Below are 21,224 nucleotides of genomic sequence, written 5' to 3'. Positions count from 1 at the left end.
GCAATGTATAGTGCAATTTATTTATAATTCCCTAACATACCAGTCATCACCATATTCATTTGCTGATTTTATGTCCCAGTTGCCTATCCTTCACCTCTTACTATGAAGCTTTCTGGGGAAGGCCCTGTCTCTTTATTTGTTTTTGTACAGTACCCAGTACAATGGGGCCTCTCTGCTACTATGATATGAATGTTCAATAACCATAACAACAATTCTTTTTTCACCACTTATAAATCTAAATGTAATGGACCATGCTGGCTTCGTGTGAATGAGTAGTTGGCCCACAGAGTGGATACTATTAAGTCTACTACTGGCTTCAATACTGCAAAGATATCATCCAGCATGGAGCTTGATTCCTGAATAGAGTTCCACTGAGGCCAGCTGGAAGGTCGAGGTTAAGAGAAATATCTTCACTCTGTAGACAGGACTACTATAACCAATCCAAAGAGCAGAACTTGGCAGTTGGTTGTAGGGTCCCTGGGCTGGAACCCCATGCAGTGAGAAGCCCTGGGTTCCCCTACCAGCCACCAGGGAAGCTAGCATGAAGAAGGGGGCAAGGATAACAGAGAGCCCTGAGAAAAGACACTGAGGACCACAAGGCCCAGAGTCAGAGCCAAAGGTCTGATACAAAGTGTTGGACTTTTTTTGTAGGATTTTTCTAATACCCCAGAAGGGATGGACTAAGTCATGACCTGGCCAGAGGGTTGAGTTACAGGAAAAGACACCACTGCAGTGAAGAAGCAATGGTCTGCAGGGGGCTACCAGATGGGGAGAGAGCTGCTCTGTTATGACTGGCCACGAGGAGGCAGTGAGTGAATTCCTCCATAGGCTGCAAAGAAGATGTGGGAAAGGAAACAAGATGGCATCATTTTGGAAAGAAAACTGTGCACATGAGATTAAGGGTATGTCTATACTGCAGTCATGTGGCCATGGCTTCACTGTTCCAGTACCCGAGCTCGCTAGATTAAAGCAAGCTCAGACATGTCTACTCAAGATACTATTATACCCCAAGATTGCAGTACAGATGTACCCTACTACAGATTAGATTATACACTCATTATGGGACGGATCCTGGTCCAGTTAAATGGAGTGGCCTTTTAATACTGAATGGGAGCAGTATTAGACCCTGTATTTTTAATAATCATTACTGACATTTTCAAAAGTACAAATTATACAAGGGAAATACTTATGGCATGTTGTGGTAAAGAGCTGAGCTCTCTCAACTTCCAGTGGAATGAAGTGGCTCACAGAAACAGGTCTTAAACACATAAACAATAGTGAGAACATATGCCATTCAATAAAGAAAATAAAGATCTAAAAATAAATAGAGGGAAACTGAAAATATGAACAAAATTATAAATGCAATAAATAAAGCAAAATAAGAAGCTACATTATTTGATATGAAACATAAAAAAGTTATAGCAGAATAAATGAAATGCAAAAAAAAATAAACAAACAGGCATGGAAAGCACATTAACAAAAGGGGAGTCAACTAGTGCCAAACAATATGAAGGAATCAAAAGAGAGCTGGACAAGTTTGGAGCAACAAGTGAGGGAGATGATTTTGTGTCAGCGTTTTGGATGGATTGAAGAGAGGTAAGGTGCAAGGATCACGGGCACGATGGGAAGAGGTTACAGTAGTCAAGGTGACGATCTTGGAGGTACCGCTGAGAAAAAACTGATGGGTTTGATGTGGAGTGAGAAAGAGAGCATGGGTCTACAAATTACAGAATTCTGAGGAACAGAAAGGATGGAAGAGCTGCTAACAGAAATAGAAAAGAAAGATAGGTTCAGATTTAGTTTCCCATATAAGGTCCTTACTTATGTGAAGAGTTCCACTAAAATCAATGTGCCTACTAGTATCAATAACAACTTGTGTCAAGAAGAGTTAGCAGGATCAGGCCTTTACTTGTTAAGGACAAGAGGCCATTTTGAAAAATAGATTACTGGTACTGAAATCTAAAGGTTTAATTTAAAATATCCAGGAAGCAACTATCAAATGAATGTCATGGGAAAAAAATAATGAAGGGAAAAGTAAGGAAAGAACCAGTATGATAACTAGAGTATTTATTAATGGAATGAAATACAGAGAGGAGAATATGTACATTATTTGCACATAATTACAATGGAGATGTGGTCATAAAATCTGGATGTTGACTTCTTTCTTTGAACACACATAGTAAAGTAATATCACAGGATAAAGGAGAATTGGTTCAATCACCACATTAAACAGGACATTGGCATATATAATCAAAGTTTGTAGGAAAAGAATGTACAAAAGAGTTGGTGGTCATGATGATTAAAAAGAGGGGTTTGTGTGTGAAATGAAAAGAAGCTACATGTTATGCATTAAATTAAGTATCAAGCAGTACAACTAAATGAAGAAAACATTTCTCTTGGTCTCTGATTCCAGACCCTGTACTCATTGAAGTCAATGGCAAAATGCCCATTGACTTCAATGGTACAGAAACAGACCCAAGAGAGAAAATTGGTGTTTCCAGCAGTAGAAAGGAAATTAGAAGGGGGAAAATACAAAGGCTCAATCTTGTCCTTTTTCTTGCTTCTTGAATTTGTTATATTTCTTACTTTGGGGCACAGGGAGCAAGATTAAAATGACTAAACAGGCTGAACAGTGCCAGTTAATTCCATTTTCACATTACTATATTTCAAACATCTTTCAGAAGTGGGACCAAAGGAAGTTTTCCCAATTAGGGCCCAGAAGAAAGTTATTTCATCCTCATCAATGACCAGAATCAAACTACATTCTCACCAGCACAATGGTCTATTGAACATGTTCAGTGACTGCAGTCCAGTCTCTAGGCAGGTTTTGGAAAATAATTAGGCTTCGAGCTGTTGCCATTATGCAGCAAGATGAAGTTCAATGATTTTATGGGTACCATAAATACAAGGCTTTTATGTGACTTTCCACAAAAATATCATCAATCTCCACAAGTAAATGTCACCTGTGGATTACTAATTAAAATGGTGAAATAATACAGCTCGACTGCAAGAGGCTATCTATGATGTCAACTCTTTCAAAACAGATGCACACTAAAAATAGATGAATCAGTTCTGTAAACAGTTCCAAATCCAGAATATTGAAACTTCAATAGATGCTAGTCATCTTTTATTCATGTTTTCAATGTTACAGTTTATTACTTCTCAAGAAAAGCTATAAGGGGGAAAGAAATTTATTATTCTAACAGAGAAATATTCTCTCTTAATCCTGTCAATATGTAATCTAGGGGAATGCTCTTTGCTCTCTAGGGTTTGCAAAAAATCCAGACAAACTTCTCTTATCAAAAATGTTTTCTGCAACCTAAGGGACAGATTAATCACTTTGAAGCCATAGCCATGCTGAGGGAGCAGTGTGAAACCACCCCATCTCAGAAAGATTACTGGGGGGATTGTGTGGCAGACAGGCACAGACTCTCTGAATGCTGCTCTTTATGTACAGAGGGTGAGCAATGTGCTCCCCCCGGTGTGCTGGCCCTGCACTGTGACCTGATGGTTGGGGGGGTGGGCAGGGGAAAGAGCATGGCGCTTATCCTTATCCTTATCCTTCCCTGATCCCTTTACAGGGTCCATTGCAGTGAATGGTCTTAGTGCAGCAGTGCAAAGGTAGGGGAAGCTCCTGCCTTACCCTTCTAGTGGCAAGGCAGCCATGCAGATTATTATTCTGATAATACTCTGCATAAATAATAAAAATTCCAACACATGGGAAGAGCTCCCCATAAAAACCTGCATAGCCACCACATTATCCTTCTTCAAATCCCTTCTTAAATCATACTTGTACTGTGATGCCTACAAAATATTTGGCAATGGCTGAGCAGTAGGCATACCATGACTGATGCTTATTACACCAAGTATGGTTATCTCAGTGTTACTTTGTTCTCCGCATCACTTGTTTGTCCAATTATCCCTAGCTTCCATATCTCAGAATATGCTTAAATTATAAGATCTTTGGGGGCAGGGCCTGTCACTATATGAGCTGTGTATATAGTACTTAGCACAGTGGCATTCCTTCCAGGCACTACCAATACATCAACATTAATAATAGGGTAGACCATGCAGATTTAAGTAATTCACATGCAAAAGTGACGTAAAGGCAACTATAGCCTTCCACATGTACTTACATCGCTGTTTACAACTTCTTTATCATTAATAACAAATCTGAAGCTGGCATTCGGTGACAAGCTCTCAGCTTGAACCCAGAAACGAACCTCTCCTTTATCAAACATCTCATAAGCTAATTCTGATTTCAGAGGAATTGCTACAAGAATAAAAGCAAGCAAAAGTCAATAATGCATGAACCCTTGTGAGCAAGAAGAGAGGAATAAAAAGCAAAACTCTCCTGTACCCTTGTTATGCATTTTAAAGCTTCTTTCTAGGAGTCAGAGCACGATCTCCACTACATCCTTAATGCAGTGTTTGAGGATTTTGCATAATAGACACGCTGCCAGTATGGACAAACATCGAAGGACTCTTGAGTGATGAAGATTGCTATCAGATAAGAGCTAAAATTTGTTTTAAATTAATCAAAAGATAAGCAAGCAAATTTTGCTGTGAAAAATGAGACTGTCATTGTCCTTGGGAAGCACAGCCATCAATGTGTAATTATTTCATGAACTGTCTATTAAATTCAGAAGTTCTACTTACTTGGGTTCTTTATATCATGGCTTAGTGTCATCAGACGTTCAAGCTCTGAAATTATTAAAAAGTTTCAGGTATTAATTTATTCTGACAGAGTCAAAATGCAACTGTTAAAACAGTGTACAAATCAGCATCAATGCATAAATAATCTGCTTATGGCTTGTGGGAAAAATACTCCAAAAGCCTCTGAAAATCCAGGTCTCGAAAGCTAAATTTCAGAAGACAGGAAAAACTTAAAATTCTGGCCCGTGGATTTAGTAAGTTTTTATATTTAAAATGTATGAGAATGTAAGCATGGAGCTAAAACTCATTCTATGGGATTTACACTAAAGATATATAGGCATCTAACACCCTCTTTATCTGCTGACCTGGCTCACTGACGTATCATTTCCAAAAGGTTTCTTTGCTAAAACAGCTAGATTGAGAGCTGGTTGGTAGGAAAGGTTCAAATAGCAGTAAATCCTTATGAAGATTGTGTACCAGGCTAGGTTCCACATAGCTGGGAAATAGGACTAATCCTACTTAACATATTTATTCCTGGTAGGGACTTGGAGGAAGAAACTAAGTGCATCGTTTCAAAATTTACAGATAATACAAAGACAAGAGGAAATGATCAAGGATTTTAGGACACAGTGGAGGATTTAACAAAGTTGCAGAGGATTTGATCTAGTTTTGGGAAATGTCTGGATGCTAAGAGATTCTTTTCAATGGTGGAATAAGTAAGGTGATACATATGGGAAGAGCAGAGAAAAAGTAAAATGATCATTCCATGTGTTAGTCATGGCAGAGGAAGAAAGGATTTAAGTTTAGTGGGAGAAATACTACCAGGGTTGGGTCACAGTGCATGGCTTTCAGCAAAAAAAACTAGGAATGTGTTAGGGTGGCACACAGATGCTATGGTGATGGGCCCGCTAAAAATACAATTGGATGCACAGATGGATAAGTGATATGTGTTAACTTAAAACTAATAATAACAATGATAAATTAAATATTCTAGACAAAGCCTTTAAAGGCTTTAAAGGCCTTTAAAGGCCACATCTTTAGTATGTATAGATGGGGTTGTCTAAGACTAGACAGATTAATAATGGCTATTCAGTGCCCCAAAACTTCATTAACTCAGAGTGAAGGTTGACCATCAATGCCTTTAGAGCATCGAGTGCACCTAAATCTAAGCCTTTAGAGCATCGAGTGCACCTAAATCTAAGCCTGTGAATACCAGGAAATACAGAGTTAAGGTACACACCAGTCCTGCCCCTAAACCTTAATCCTGCCAAGCACTACTAGGGATACACTATAACTACGTTTCAGAAAAACTGTCCTATAATGAGTAGGTGTAAGAAAAACTGCCCTATAATGAGTAAGACACAGTAAACGTGTCTTATTACGCAGTGGGCTGTGATCTACAGAATTGTGCTCTCTCACTCATCTGTGTGGATTCCAGCTGCCCTTCACAGTTTTAGGGACAGCTATATTGATTGATCTAAGCTTACTTACAGCAGGTTGCCACAGTTCACACTATGATAGGAGAAGAGGTGCATCTACACGCAAAGGGATCATGGACCCCTCGTTTCTGTGCTGAGTTAGATTGGTAATACAAGTACAGGGGCACAAGAGTCCATTCTTGCACGGCAATCTGTAGCAGTCCACTGGCATACATTACAGTGTACTACAGGACAGAAGTAAGTGCAAGTGACATTCCAGAGTGAATAGTTAGGACAAGGATCAAGGGACAGTAGAATCTGGCATCTCTGGGGTAGTTTGTGCAAAGTACATGAAGTTTGCGAATACAGGCACAACAATTTTTGAAACATCTGAATAAGGATGTGGATTGCAGAATACTTAGAAAAATCAGCTCTTAGAGTAAATTGGTCTCAGCCTCACTACAGTGATGCTACTGTCCCGCAGTAATCAAGGATTGGGAGAACAGAGAAGGGAAAGTTAATGTATGGTATGAAAGATCTCTTGAAAGGGTTCAAGTGTGTTTCTCATGGAATAAATAAGTCTACAAGGTGATCTCATTACAGTTTCATAGGAAAAGAAAAAAAAATCCAGGAGTGGGATTTTCAGTGTCTAACTGACTTAGGAGCACAAGTCCTGCTGATATTCAGTTATATTCAATGGGCCTAAGTCATTTAGGCACTTTTGAAAATCCCATCCCTAGATTTTTTCATATCTTCTGAAATTGTAATGAGATCATCTTTCAGTCTATTTCACAAAATGCAGCGCAAGCACGCTCCATCCACCTAGGCACGTACTTGTGTTCCTAGCTTGTGCCATCCTGGCTTCAATGCTAGCTAGATTAATGCAGGTGTGAGTACATCTACCTGAGCTGCAATTGCACCTCTGATTGCAGTGTACACATACCCTAAGTCACTTAGCTCAAGTCCTTGGAGCACAAGTCCCGTTGAATGTCCCACCTCTAATACTTGATTCCACCCACTTTTAATTTATTTTTAGTGTAAATCAAGTTTCCAGTTGAATTCTATGGGCTTTGGGTCAGCTTTAGATGCTTAAAAGAAAGCATATACATTATGTGCCAATAATTGAAAGCTGTAAAATGTGAGGTTTGGGTTAGATCTCAAGATGCATTACGAATCAGTTATTAGAAAGTAGGCAGATAATATTTGAAGGAAAAGATGAATGTAGATGAATAAAAAAATGTTAGAAAGTAGATGTAGATGTAAAATGTTAGAAAGTAGATGTAGATGAATAAAAAAATGTTAGAAAGTAGGCAGATAATATTTGAAGGAAAAGATGAATGTAGATGAATAAAAAAATATAATTGGGAGGAAGATAGGAAGGTTCCCTGAATAGTAAAGCCTGCTTTAAAGTAGGAAGAAGTCTAGATCTAATCCAAAATTAATGGGCCAAATTATGCTGGGTCGTATATATATGCACCCACACAAGAGGCAGCCATAAAATACAACGTCTATTTGGGAGGACAACAACCAGAGCTGTCTGTAGCTGCTGATGGCATAAAAGGGTGACTGGGAAGGGTGTGACCAGATCACCACCCTCTAAATACCGCAACAACTGCCAGGAGATCACTGGAGGGAGCATGGGTGTGATCCTTGCTAAAATGTAGCAAGTGAACCTCTCCAATACCCTCACCCTCCCAGCTTCCCTTGGATGGTGATGGGCACACTAAATAATGGCAACCCCAGTGAAGTAGAGCATAGCTACTCCAGATTTACGTCAAGGTAACTGAGAGAAGAATTTGGCCCAATATCTCAAGACACTGCTATTCAACTTCCTCCTTCCTTCCCATTACAGCTCTGCATCTTAGACTTATAACCTAGTTCTATACATTTAACTCCAGAGGTTGTATCTGTATTTTTCAAACTATTTAAGTCACTTTGGATAGTGTATAGGATTTTGAATTTAGGTTAATTAGCTGTTACATGGTTGATTATTAAAGAAACATACTATGGGCCAGCTTTTCAGAGCATGTTAACTGTAGAATTAGGGACATAAGTTCACAAAATAGTGCACACAGCTAAGTGGTTTTCAGAAGCTTAACTGAATTGCTCGTGCAATTGAAACTACCAGATTTTTTGTTGGTAGTGTTTTTTTGTTTTGTTTTCTTGCAGATTTTATTGCATCCTAGCATTACAGTAAATTTGAAAATTAATACTAATTGTGTACATCCTTTATCTTTTTTTTTAATTAACTATTTCCTTAAGTACACAATGCTGAAATTTCACTTGTATGCTAACCAGGAAAATAGACAGCCACTCCCAGAATGCCTGTTCATTCATATTTATTTTGTTCTTCCGCACAAAATAGAATGGGTGCTTTAGTGTCAGGAACAGTAAGTAACTTCTTATGAAATTACCTAGTTTGCTTGTACATCTTGTTTTCTTAATATAGCCCCACAAATAAAGAGAGGCAGTGCTTAAATAATAGTGCTCTTACCTTTCTCATCCATTTTAAAGCTGGATGAGATGCCATCTGTGTCACTAACAGCTACAGAATAGGTTCCCAAGTCCATTTTATCAGGATTTTTGAAGTACAACTTAGAACTAAAGAAATCATTAAAAATATATATATATACACAGTTAGTGGCTTTGTCACAAGTGGGCAAAGTTTTACAAGAACAAACTTCTAGTGCCTTTATACAGAGTTGCAGAACTTACTGCTCTCCAGTTGTTTCAACATTAAATTTGTCAAGATCAGTAATCTCTTCATAGGATTTAGACCAAGTAAAATCTGATGCCTCTGTAATTTCTGGGCAATCAAAAGCTAGGTAAATGTTACCTTCTTCATCCACATCTGCAGTAATTTCCTTAGTTCCTGAAAATTAAGAATCAGTTCATAAACACAGCAGTCAATAAACAGCATTTATTCTTCAAGGCCCCAGTTCAGCAAAGCACTTAAGCAGGTACTTAAATCCATTCTTCTTCAGCAATGTGTCTTAAGCACATTAAAACAGGCTTCAGCACATTCCTAACTTTAAGCATGTGTTGAAGTGATTTGCTTAACATCCTAGAATGGGGTTTCTTATAATGTACAACGAAACAGAAGTCTAAAAAATGCTTAGTGATACTAAGCTGTGAAAAAAAAACTAACTGTAAACTTGGAAAGTAAACTAGTAACATAAATTATAACACAAACTAAATGATTTAAAAATTCTTGCAGTGTTAACAATCAGCGTGCCAGGTTATGCCTCTCACACTCAAATTAGGCAATACTTTACTTATCAGCAGACTCACTGAAATCAGCGAGACTGGTTGTGGAGTACTACTCAGTGTGAATAAGGGTGGCAAAATGAGGCCTTATTAATTATTTAGCAACATGGTAACAAAATTTTTTTTTAATACCCTTGTGTATAATACATGTCCTTTCAACACCTACCACAGTAGTTAGCACTAACAGTGGTTGTTGTAAATGTCTTGTTCCTAATTAGATTTTACGGATAAGGCAATGCTTAAAAACTTTCCAGTTGCTTTAAATAACTAAATAAGATTTACAGTTAGCTAATCTCAGCATTTGTATTAATCCAGGTATTTTCCCTCAGTAAGTAAAAGAAATTACAAGGACACACTGCCAATACTTTGATAACCATATCTGCTGATATGGTTATCTCAGTTAAAACTGACAAGTTTTTCAGTACCAACATTAAACTATCCTGAGTTCCTGGAATGCTTATTTCTGCTACAGTAGTGTTTATACCATTGTCTAAATTATATCTACATTTTATGTTTGGGAGATAACATAATTTAGTTCATACCTGGTTTTGCCTCGACAAGCACTGGCTCAGAAATATCAGATGATTTGCCTATACCGGCTTTATTCACTGCACGGACTTTGAAAACATAGGTTTTGCCCTCATGTAAATCATTGACCTTGAAAAGGACAGAGTGAAGTTTGTGTTAATTACATAAATTTGTATAACTGAGTAATAAGAATTTGTTAGCAGAAGTCCAAGGGTGATATCCTGGCCCCATTGAAATCAATGGTAAAACTTCTATTCATTTCAGTGGGGCCAGGTTTTCACCTCCAGGTTTTCTTGCTTGGTCACTTTTTCATTGAAACAACAATAACTACAACAACCTTGTAGTAAATGAAGTGTTACCTCTAAGTAACAGTGTGATATTTGTTTTTCATTAGCAGTGGTCCACTCTTCTGAATCTACTTCCTTATAGTCCACAAAATACCCAGTAAGAGGACTGTCACCAATGTACACAGGTGCTTTCCATAGAAGTACCAGTGATGTATTCCTAACTTCACAGAATGTCAGATCATAGGCAGGCCCTAAAATATTTTGAATATTGAAAAATTAGTCAAACTTAATAACGTTTTATAACCTGGCCCTTTTGGATGGGGGAGGAATGTACAATTTATTTTTTTTGTTTGGTTTCAATTCCCCCTCTTTAGAAAAAGAAGTTGTATATATTGCTATACTTTCTCAGGTTAAAATGCCTATGTCTATGTCAACTCACAAAAACTGTTTACTGCACCACCTCCCTTATGCAAGAATAACATTAGTATTCCAAAGCGTACATTGTTAGCTGGATCCCAGTTGTTTAATTTTGAGGTTAAATTATTCATCTGGAAAATCCAGGCACTCTAAAATATTCTGAGGAGGGATAGGTGCTTCTTTTTATTGTTATTTTAATTCACTATTTCAAATTCAAGGCTGCTCCACTGAGTTTGGAATCAAATCGGTGACTAAGCATCAATACTTCCATTTTCAGTTTTATTGTTTCTATTTTATTGGTGAGTATGAAACAGGAGCCACTGGCCTGATCCAAAGCCCACTGAAGTCAGTGGGAGATTTTGCATGTATTTGATCGGATTTGGATCAGGCTCTATATGCATTGACAGAAGATCACTTTTCAGTCTGAGGACGGGTGTAGATCACCCTAGAGGAAGGGAATTCAAGAGGACATTTAGACAAAGAACTATTAAAACAATAGTCACTCAAATTCCCCTGACACTGTAAGTAGTATATGTGTGTTCTTGTGTCTTTGTATCTTGAAGGCTTATATTCTCACCACCACATCTTCTTTTTCTTTCACTGAAATTGTTCTGGTACCACACAATTTACAATATTTCTTTATATATGAAAATGTTCAAACAGTTTTATTAACAGAGTAAAAACAGTAATCACATCAGATTTCTTTCTATCACACAGAACAAAGCTACAATAGTATACAATTATCATTCAAAAACACAGAACAAAGACAGGTTCTTTTGAATAAATTAGTGTTTCCCTCCATTCCATCTGACTTTCAGTAATGATAAATAACCAACATGAAATGCTATAATGGATATAATTCTGCAGACATGCATAAGGATATCATTAGTGAGCAATAAAGGGGTGATTCTCCATTGGATATAAAATACGGAACATAGGATTGGAAGGGACCTCTTTGTTCATCAAGTCTAGTCCCCTGCTGTCTCAGGCAACCTTGTCATACAATTCCATTTGTAAATTTACCAGTGTGTTTTCTTTATAAACCTATGCACTCTTTCAGACCAATGAGTACAGGTAAGAGATTTCTCATGTAAATGTAAGGCTGAGATTGTCAAAGGAGCCTAAAGGAGCTGAAGTTCGACTCCTAACTGTCTTAGGGTCCTTTGAAAATCCCAAGCTAAATGTCTTTATGGCCACTAATAGTTAAATTTCCTATAGGCAGATGTATTTGTTAAAGTCCTAGAAGGTGGAAGAAAAATGTAGTGCAAGACTTGATGAAGAGGACTCTATACTACTAGTAAACAGTGCAATCTTTCATTGTTCTAATTCATGTAGAATAATAATTCATTAGCTGACATTGTAAACTCATAGAGGCTCACAGATACACCTAAGATTGGGGCTTTGCAGGAAAAAAAATGGACACCAGCTATTCCCCTACACACTGGATTAGAAATTGGAAACCTTGCATTGGGTTTTGGCCTACCTGTAGAAGAACCTCAGTTCTGTACCAAAATGTGTAAGAGCTCTTCCAATGTCCACAGCAATTACAGGTGTGTGGTAGACATGTATGTTTTTATGGAATTTCTTTATGTAATAAGCGTAAAAGGCTCAGACTTTCACTCCATCCTAATTCAAATCACACTTCCTCCTTTTGGTTGTTGCTAAGCCATTTTCTAACACTACTTTCAAAGAGGTTTGGAGAACATTTTAACAGCTTTTTTTCTAGCAGGAAGAAATTTAATACCACCTGTTCAGTTAACTGCATAATGAGAACAATGCGATCAGACTGCGGAGCGCAAAAGATCAAGCAGTTCATCATGGAAATGAAAGCTATTTCCTCTTTGTCTCCTGAAGACACCTTTTATTTTATTTTTAGACATAAACTCAAAGGGCAAAATCCTTGCTTGTTCACACACTGGGTAATTCCACTGACTTTGCGGAAGATTTCAGAGGGAGTAAATCAGTGCAGTACTTGGCCCATTCAGAAGAGTAACTACCCCTTGATGTCATTTTGATCCTCAGTACTTACAAAAGAATGTGAAAATCTCACATGTGATAATGGACAGCAGGTCAATTGCTCTTACTTACACCATTGTAATATCATAGAAGCCAACAGATAGGACTTGTATAACTCAATGGAGAATTTCGCTAAATGTTTCTCATTTCAGTCCAAAGTTATTTTCCATATATAAAATAAAAAGAATCATAAAATTATCCTCTGACTTAAAACCCCATCAAGCCACACTGGAGTCAGTGAGAACTTTTATCTAGTTGTAAGAAAAGCAGTTTAAATTTCCCCAGAGAAAATTAATGCAATAAGGCATTTAGTTCAGGAAGCAGACATGATTAGATCCACTGAAGTCAATGGGACCATTCATGAAGAAAGGTGCTACTTAATGTGAATGAGGGCATCAAAATGTGCCCTTTACTAAAGAACCTAAAATTAAATAAAATTGGAGTCAAAATTATCGCTGTGAATGCTCCCCAATAATAACCAAAGAAGAGTTACTTTTTACAATCCTACACGGGTTAAGCATTTGTGATCTGCGAATCTTGGGCCAGTAACATTTTCTCATTTAACATTTTTTAAAAGTGAATTTAGTGCTTGTGATTAACAGTCCTGAAGCCTGAAGCTTGAGGAGGATGGAGAGCAGAACTGCAGTTTTCCTCGCAATATGCTAATGGGCCATAACGCTGTCCTGTTGGGACTACAAATAGGGCTTTTACCTCTCTGTTTGTTTAGGGCCCAACACAACTCCCACTGAAGTCAATGGGAAGAGTCTAGGGGTACATCTACACTACAATAAAAAAAATCCACAGCACCGATTTTCAGAGTCCAGGCTAATTGACTCCGGCTGCTTGGCTAAAATTGCTTGGTTGATGTTCAGGCACAGGCTGGAGCCTGAGCTCTGAGACACACACACACAGGGTTTCAGAGCCTGGGCTGTAGCCCAAATAGGAACATCTAAACTGCTATTTTCAGCCCCACAGCCTGAGCCCTGTGAGCCTGAGTCAGTTGACTAGGGCTCAAGACTTGGTGCTGCGGTTTCTTTGTAGCATAGACATACCCTGACTGACTTCAGTGGGATCTAGATCATTCCCTTAGTCTTTGCTAGACACTGCCAATAGCCTTCCTAGGAGTGGCTTGTTTCCTGTGTCAGCCTATTTATAAACTGCCTTATTAGAGATCACTTACATTGTTGGGACTGCCAGTATTGGGTGCAACTGTAAGGGTGTATATTGTGATATGGATATATCAGTTCACTTGCAATTGACTGAAGGCATCAATTCATTTCACACAGGACACAGAGCCATCCAGCGACAATGACTTTTGTTCACCACTAATAAGTGTCTGATTCAAACCTTAACATAGAATATCTGGGTTGGACAGGACCTCAAGAGGTCATCTATCCAACCCGCTGCTCAAAGCGGGACCAATCCCCCAATTTTTGGCCCAGATCCCTAACTGGCCCCCTCAAGGATTGAACTCACAACCCTGGGTTTAGTAAGTCAATGCTCAAACCACTGAGCTACCCCTCCCCCCAACACACTTCATATCACCTGGGCCATCTCATCCACTCACAGTGTAACAGCAAATTTAGTACACTTCTAGTTTAGCTTTTTGAAAATCAGACACATCCTACTGAAGCAATTTGACAGGAACTCTTGTAAGAAAATTACAGCTTCCTTCTATATTCGCACTGGGATTTCAAACTGACTGTGTTGCAAGGAATTTGCATTAAATTGAGTATTATGAGGAACTAATAGACTTACCAGGTTCTGGCATGGTCCAGGCTTTACACATAAAGTGCTCGCTGGGATCTGAGGGAAGTCCTATACCAGCCAGGTTTGTAGCAGCGACTTTGAATTCATAGAAGGAGTTTTCTGTCAAATCCTCTACCTTTTCAAAACAGCCAAGGACAAATTAATATACATGAAAATGTATTACTTTTTATTCAAGGCCTTGGAAATTTAATAATAAAAACCTTCATTTATTCACTGATTGATGTAATCATTATTAAGCACCATAGATTGTACAAGGAAGTAAAACAAGATCCTGCTCCAAGGATCTTACAGTCTAAACAAGAGAGCTCATATAGGCACAGCTTTCGCCATCACACAATCAGCCTTAGTAATGTCCCTCACACACACCCCTTCAAATCACAGTTCCTCCTCTTCCCTCCTCTTGCTGCAGTGGGAAATACATTTTTGCAGCTCTGGAAAAGGTGGAGCTTACTTTGACCTCATGAGTGACCAGCTACTTAGAGGATCACCTCCATCACCTATGCAAGAAAGAGGATCATCTCCATCACCTATGCCCACTCTCTACCCTTCTATCCCCTCCCCAACCAGTTGCTCACAAGGGGGTATATCTGAAGAGCAGGAGCTGTGTTCAATCAGAGCCCAGATACAGGTAGGCCTTATTGACTGAGCCGGGGGTGTTAGAGAGGCCGTACTTCTCGGCTGAATAAGACAAGGGCACAACCTAGCTTATAACAGGAAATAATGACGCACCCTGAGGGGTGGAAGGGGAAAAAGGGTGGATAACAGAAATCTAAGGGGAAAGGAAATAAACCCCTTGGGAGAGGAGTATATTTAAATAACTCAGATCCTGCATTTGTCTTGTTTGGGTGCTTTTCCTCAGTTGTTGTATTAGTTGCGTAGGGCTTTTATTTCTTTTCTTTAAATATTATAGACACTAGAAAGGGAGGTGATAGCACTGGGGATGGGATCAGCAGGGCACAGCTGGTGGCCAGTAGATCCAAGCCAGAGCCACTAGTCACATCTCTGTCACTCTCCTGGCTTTTTATGGTGAGCACGTCACTATCTGAGCTCAGCTTTGCAGCTTATGGAGACCATAAGTCCCAGGGCCTACCTATGGCCTGGCCCCCTGAGCAGCACAATCACTGTGGTGGTTCTGCATTTGGACCCTCCACAGACCCTGCAGATTTCCTTCCCGTTTTATTTTCTGTTAAAATTGTGAAAGGGAAGGCTCAGCTAATCACAGGCACCACTGTGGAGGGCCTGGAGGATCTTAGATGTTCACAAATGTTAGAGAAACTAGGTCAGTAGTCTTTGAGAAAAAGGAGATAATAGAAGGATCTTAATGTAGTATTTAATTTTTGATGGGAATAGAGAGATTTATGCTTGAAAGTTTTTCTGAACTAGCGTCAAATACAAGATCAAAGCAAAACCAAACTGAGCTAGGAGAATGCCAAGCACTAAAAGAATTTAGCCAGAATTTCTTAAAATATAAACTAACTAACAACATAAGAACTTAGTGCAGCCAGTAAAAATGGTTTAACCCTCCACCAGTTAAGGGGAAAACATATTTATGGAGTAAGGTACAATTATTTAATCTAGGAAAAGGATGAATCTCCATAGATTTCCTGGTTTCTCTCTATCTATTTATGTTCTAATACTGTGTATCAGAGGGCCTAGTATGCTTACCAGACATCATAAAATATGTTATGTGCCTAAAAGCTTTGTTTTCTTTATTTCAATCAGTATTTCAGGCTTCGATCCTTCAAATGGCTGCAAGCAGATACACTCCTGCATCCAAGCACAGCCACTTGGAGGACTGTGACCTTAGATACCAAATGAATTAAAGACTAATTTGTTTTTCTTAATTTGCATTATTTGTTTACAAAGGAATAGAAGAAAAAACTTAACACCCTGACTAACTCTGCCCTTTCATACTTATCCGCCCTTCTTTCATTTCCCAATGCCCCCTGCTCCAGCCGCTCAGCCAGTAATGCCCGCCTTTCCTTTCAGTTGTCAGCTCTCACACATACATCTCGGTGTCTTTCATGCTGGCTCCTGTGCATGAGCTCATCAGCAAGGATATTGCCTCCTTTGCATTAAAATCTCTCCTAAAGACTCACTCCTGCTGCGAGGCTTATGGGGAAATTAGGTGACTCACACTGATAATTCTGAGGAGTATTTGCGAATAATTTCTAATTTATAGTTTCATAGAGTTCAAGGCCAGAAGGGACCATTAAATCATCTAATCTGACTTCCCCTATTACATTCCATCCAGTTACCCTTATATGGAGTCCAGTATCTTGGGTTAGACTAAAGCAGTTCAGTCCTCCACCGTTGTGTGCCACGAGCAGAGAACAGGAGAGACTGAGCTGCCACCAATGCTTGACTCCCCTGCCATGGCAGAGAATTGATTAGATGAGGCATGCCCAGACAATCCTAGCAGGTGATCTATGCCCCATGATGGAAGAAGGCAACCTCCCATCCCCTGGTCCCTGCCAATCTGACCCTGAGGAAAGGTCCCTACCATCCTGAAATATGCCAAGCAGGTTAACCCCCTAAGCACGTGACCAAGACACCAGGTGTCTTATCTCTAGTTGTAGCCAATCCTTGATGCTTCAAATGAAAGAAAATTTGAAAAATAAATAAAAATGTAATAATTTAACCTAATATTACCCAAACGTGGTGAAGCACCACCTTCACTACTAAATGGTTGTATCCCTTCCACCCAATCTCTCTCTGTGTCTTCAGATTGTAAATTCCTTGGGGCAAGAGCAATGCCCTATTCTCTGTTTGGAAAGCACCTCATAAATTATGGGAAGTACCATCAATCAATCCATAATGACCCTCTGTGCTCTAGAGCAGAGTTTGCTCTCCACTGGAAGCTGGACCAGAGGCAAAGTGGTAGGGCTGGAGCATGATTTTCTTTTTAGCTGAGGGGAGAGATCCACAGAAAGGGCAGGCCTGCTTCCTTTGATCCTGGCCCATCTCTGTTCTCTCTCCAGACCTCCCACACTACAGGCAGCATAGTAGCCTGCTCAGCCATATTCGTCTGCCCTCCCACCATATGTTAAAGACCTGGTGTATGACACCTTTTTAGATCACAAGTTACTCTGCCCTGAATAGGAAACATACTTCCAATCTATTCCTCAAATCTCCCTCATCAACCAGCCATACTTCTCTAGGTCTAGGGGGGCAGTGGATTGTACTGCATTGCTATCTTCCCCTCTGCATGCCTCTCCACCCCAATTCTCAAGTTTGTCACACTTTGTAGCTCTCCACAACACACAGTTGAGGGGACTGAGCCATTTTTAGTAGTGTCCCTTCAAACAAGTAAAACTTTGCCAATTGTCCAAGAGTAAAATAATACCAACCGTATAAATTCTCTCCTTAAAAGGGGAAGAATTGACTTCATGCCAGTTATGGTGATGAGCTTCCCTCTTATCTATATAATATCCAAGGACTGGTGATCCTCCGCTGAACTTTGGCAGTTTCCACCCGAGAGTCATTGAGTGACCATCACAGTTAAGGAGTGTGATGCCATAAGGATGTGATGGACAGGCTACAAGAAAATAAGCATACTGAGTATTAGTACAGTGTTCAAAACACAACAGCTAGAAGAAATACAGTCATTTTCCCCCTCTTCTCTTCTATAACATATGGCTACAGGTTACTGCATCTACGCAATGGTCTGTAAGAATAGTAATAAAAATTCACTTTGAGATGACTAATACCTTGGTGAACAACAGCAAGCAAGTGAGAGCCCCTTTGCCAAAAGAGTTTTTGCTGCTATGTCTGCCCAATATTATCAGATTTTGCATTCTTTGGCAATAATGCTGACAATGCAAGTTATAAAATGGCTGGAATGGAATGGAACAGAAGGCTGTCTGGATCAACACATTCCTAATACGCTGAAATGTTCAAATAGGTGCAAGGATGTCTCGCTCAACACTAAAGGGTCTTCAGCAGTGTTGATGTTAATGAAAATACCTCCTGACCCAGGCTTCTGAAATCTTCTAGCATGTACTTCAAACTGAGGTTGCTATGTTCGCTGCTGTGAGCTTTGTTAAGATGCCACAAGCCTAAGCTACATTGAACCAGGAAGAATAATGTTCTTTGTGAGTTTTCCCCAAAGACACTATACCTGCTAAAGCCAGGAGCAGGCATATCTCCAGAGCTTGGAAGAGGGTTTGTAAGATTGTTTTCCTGTGCTGCTTGTTACACCTATTCAACAGGCCTAACATGCACTTCCCCCAGCACTATCTTGCATTTGCCATCTATGATCATAACCTTCGCTAAAGGTACCCCTTCCTGGATCTGTAGTTCAATAAGCAGTGCTAGCTAGGTTCCCTCCCATGGAGCTCCCCAGAGCATTTCAGCTGAGTTACTGGGTCTTCCTGCATAGAATTTGGCCCATCACATTTAAAGACTAGAAAAAAATCTATCCGAGGCCCAATATAGTCTCTGCTTTTAGAGCTGTATTTATGATCAGCATGAAGTACTGACAGCAATCAGCAAAGACAGGCATTGTTCTTTTCCAAATACGGATGAAACTCCAGAGCACCATTCACAGCCAGTTGTAATAAAGCATGTGAAACGTATCTCAGCACCTCAGAGTGGGTCTGGCTTTTGTTAAACAACCTCGGCTTTTCTGCTATTACCACTTCAAGTTAAATAGTAGTGAGCACCAGTGAATTCTTACCAATGGAAAGCCTCGATCCTGCAAACCCACACATGTCAGTCACTTCAGCTATGTGAATGCTCCCTTTAAGTTCCCAGTTATGACTGCTGATGTGGATAAGCACTACTCACAGGTGTATGGGTTTGCAAGATTGGGCCATAAGACTGTGCAGTGTTAAATGATGCAGCCCCATGCAACCAACAACTTCAAATAAAATGTGAAGACAAATTCCAAAAAATCTGTTATTTTTCTTTTATTTTTATGCCTTCCAACTGACTAAGTGACTGCCATGGTGTCTGAGAAGAGATGCTGCAACGTTAAAAAGTGCAGGTGTATTAGAATCTAAAGGTAAACAAATGTAAGCATACTTTCCTACTACCTACCGATATGAGGTACACTCCCTCCTAAAACAATCAAATAGAATAGATTTTTTTCAATAATAAAATATCAAAGGTTAAGGAAAAGTCTTCTAATATGCAAATCTTTTAAAAAATATTTCTGAAAGCAATGTCGATTGTCCTTCCTCTGCAACTTTGAAAGAGAACACATTCAAATATTTAATTGAAAATTTTTCTTACTGAAAGAATACACTATTAAATCAAACTGATCTTCCAAGTGCAGGACATTTTTGTTACTTTTCATTCAAGTCTCAAGGCTGTGAATGCAATTGGGGAATCAAAGGCAGAATAGAAACAGAGATTACACTTTACCTGTGTGTGTGCATTGTGGCCCTAGGAGCCATTGTGCCCTCCAATAAGCCTGTTTGATGCCTATTCAAGCCAATGGAGCATGCAACGAAGGGCAGAAATGGATTGCTTAGATTGAGGCTTTGCTTGCAGAATGCTGGAAGATGCGGATCTTCCCAACTATATTTTGTATTAAAAGGAAATCTGGGTTTCCATCAAACCTACTGATCTAATTGTGACAGCCAGTAGCTGATCCAGCACTCTGATCACTTAAGCATTCATTAGCTTTACTAGGAAAGGCCTGATGGAAGAGGAGAGAACTTAATTGCCTAAGCAGACTGGGGGTTTATTAGCTAAAGAGCTAAATTATCCCACCTGGTGGAGAGGCTAGTTAAAAGCACCAAAAGGAAGTCCAAAGAAAAAGGATAGCAAAGCTCAGAAGAAGGATCTCAGAATGGTAAGAGTTCTTTCTCTTTCGGGAGAAAAGGCTGAGGATTAGGAAAAGCTGTAAATAGACTTGCTGCATATGACTGTGATGGTGGTTAGGTAAGGGTAATAAATAAATAATAACCAACTAGAAGGCATCCAAGGCTGTTTGTGAGAGACAGGAGAGGCGTTTGCCTTTCCTGTTACAGCAATCAAACAATTTTCTGTTGGGTGTAGCCTTGTAGTACCTGAAAGTCTTCTTGGTGGACCAGATTGACTAGTAAACTGATTTGCCCTAAAATGAGCATTAGAAATCTGTCACAGGCTAGTTTAACAACACAAAGCAGCCCGGGAATAGGGGTGAATCTGGCCCTGTATTTCTAAAATGTCTTTCATAAAAAAAACTTTCTTCCTTTACACTGTCTTTTCCCTGCACAGTAGCCAAATGCATGATAGTAAACTTTAACACGCTGACAGATGTTCCATGGCTGAAAAGGGTACTATTATTCTAAATGAGACCATAGGAGTTAGTTGGTACCAAAATTTTAACCCACAAAATAAATGCAAAGCAGAGCTGTCCAGAACCACACTTACTGAGGGCTGCCTGTACTGTTATAGGTTCAGATTCTTGAGAATTTTCACTGACCCCCACAGCATTCGCAGCTTTCACACGGAAGATGTAATTCTCTCCAGTTGTCAGACCATGAACCACAAACCTGATTTTAAAAAAAAAAAGCATCAAATATTTGTTGTTCATTTTAAATCATGTATCCTTAACAGATTCTTTAATGTTCTGAGCCACTTACTACGGGTGGGATAGACATAGATTTCTGATGAAAGGGTGGGGTATATTATTAGATATGGTCAGAAAATGCCTTTTTCCTCCACAGGAACATGTCAATGAAAACGGAGAATTTTTGCTACACCATCTGAATTCTTTTTCAGCTTTCAAGGTTTTGGTTGCTTGGTGAAAATCCCTCCCCTCACCCCCTATCATCAAAGATGGACATTTCCCATAAAAACTTCAATTTCCTGAAAATAGACATTTTCATAGGAAATGTTTTGTTAGAAAGTTTCCAACCAGCTGTACAGCATA

At 39.3% G+C, this 21,224-nt stretch overlaps 1 protein-coding gene across 1 annotated transcript in view; it reads right to left on the bottom strand.

Moving 5' to 3' along the window:
- The window catches only part of MYOM2 (myomesin 2), a 167,696-nt gene that overhangs the window by 29,058 nt on the left and 117,414 nt on the right, over nucleotides 1–21,224 (bottom strand). Inside the window, exons 17-26 of the mRNA XM_043542341.1 lie at nucleotides 20,723–20,844; nucleotides 19,400–19,420; nucleotides 17,710–17,897; nucleotides 14,348–14,474; nucleotides 10,229–10,407; nucleotides 9,884–9,998; nucleotides 8,790–8,946; nucleotides 8,569–8,675; nucleotides 4,660–4,704; nucleotides 4,137–4,273 (exon numbers count right to left, since the gene is read on the bottom strand). Coding sequence (XP_043398276.1) covers nucleotides 4,137–4,273; nucleotides 4,660–4,704; nucleotides 8,569–8,675; nucleotides 8,790–8,946; nucleotides 9,884–9,998; nucleotides 10,229–10,407; nucleotides 14,348–14,474; nucleotides 17,710–17,897; nucleotides 19,400–19,420; nucleotides 20,723–20,844 — 1,198 coding nt within the window. The remainder of the gene's footprint in view (nucleotides 1–4,136; nucleotides 4,274–4,659; nucleotides 4,705–8,568; nucleotides 8,676–8,789; nucleotides 8,947–9,883; nucleotides 9,999–10,228; nucleotides 10,408–14,347; nucleotides 14,475–17,709; nucleotides 17,898–19,399; nucleotides 19,421–20,722; nucleotides 20,845–21,224) is intronic.

This window comes from Chelonia mydas, chromosome 3 (assembly GCF_015237465.2).
Source record: "Chelonia mydas isolate rCheMyd1 chromosome 3, rCheMyd1.pri.v2, whole genome shotgun sequence".
Lineage (NCBI taxonomy): Eukaryota > Metazoa > Chordata > Testudines > Cheloniidae > Chelonia > Chelonia mydas.
This window is presented reverse-complemented; position numbering and strand designations above follow the sequence as displayed.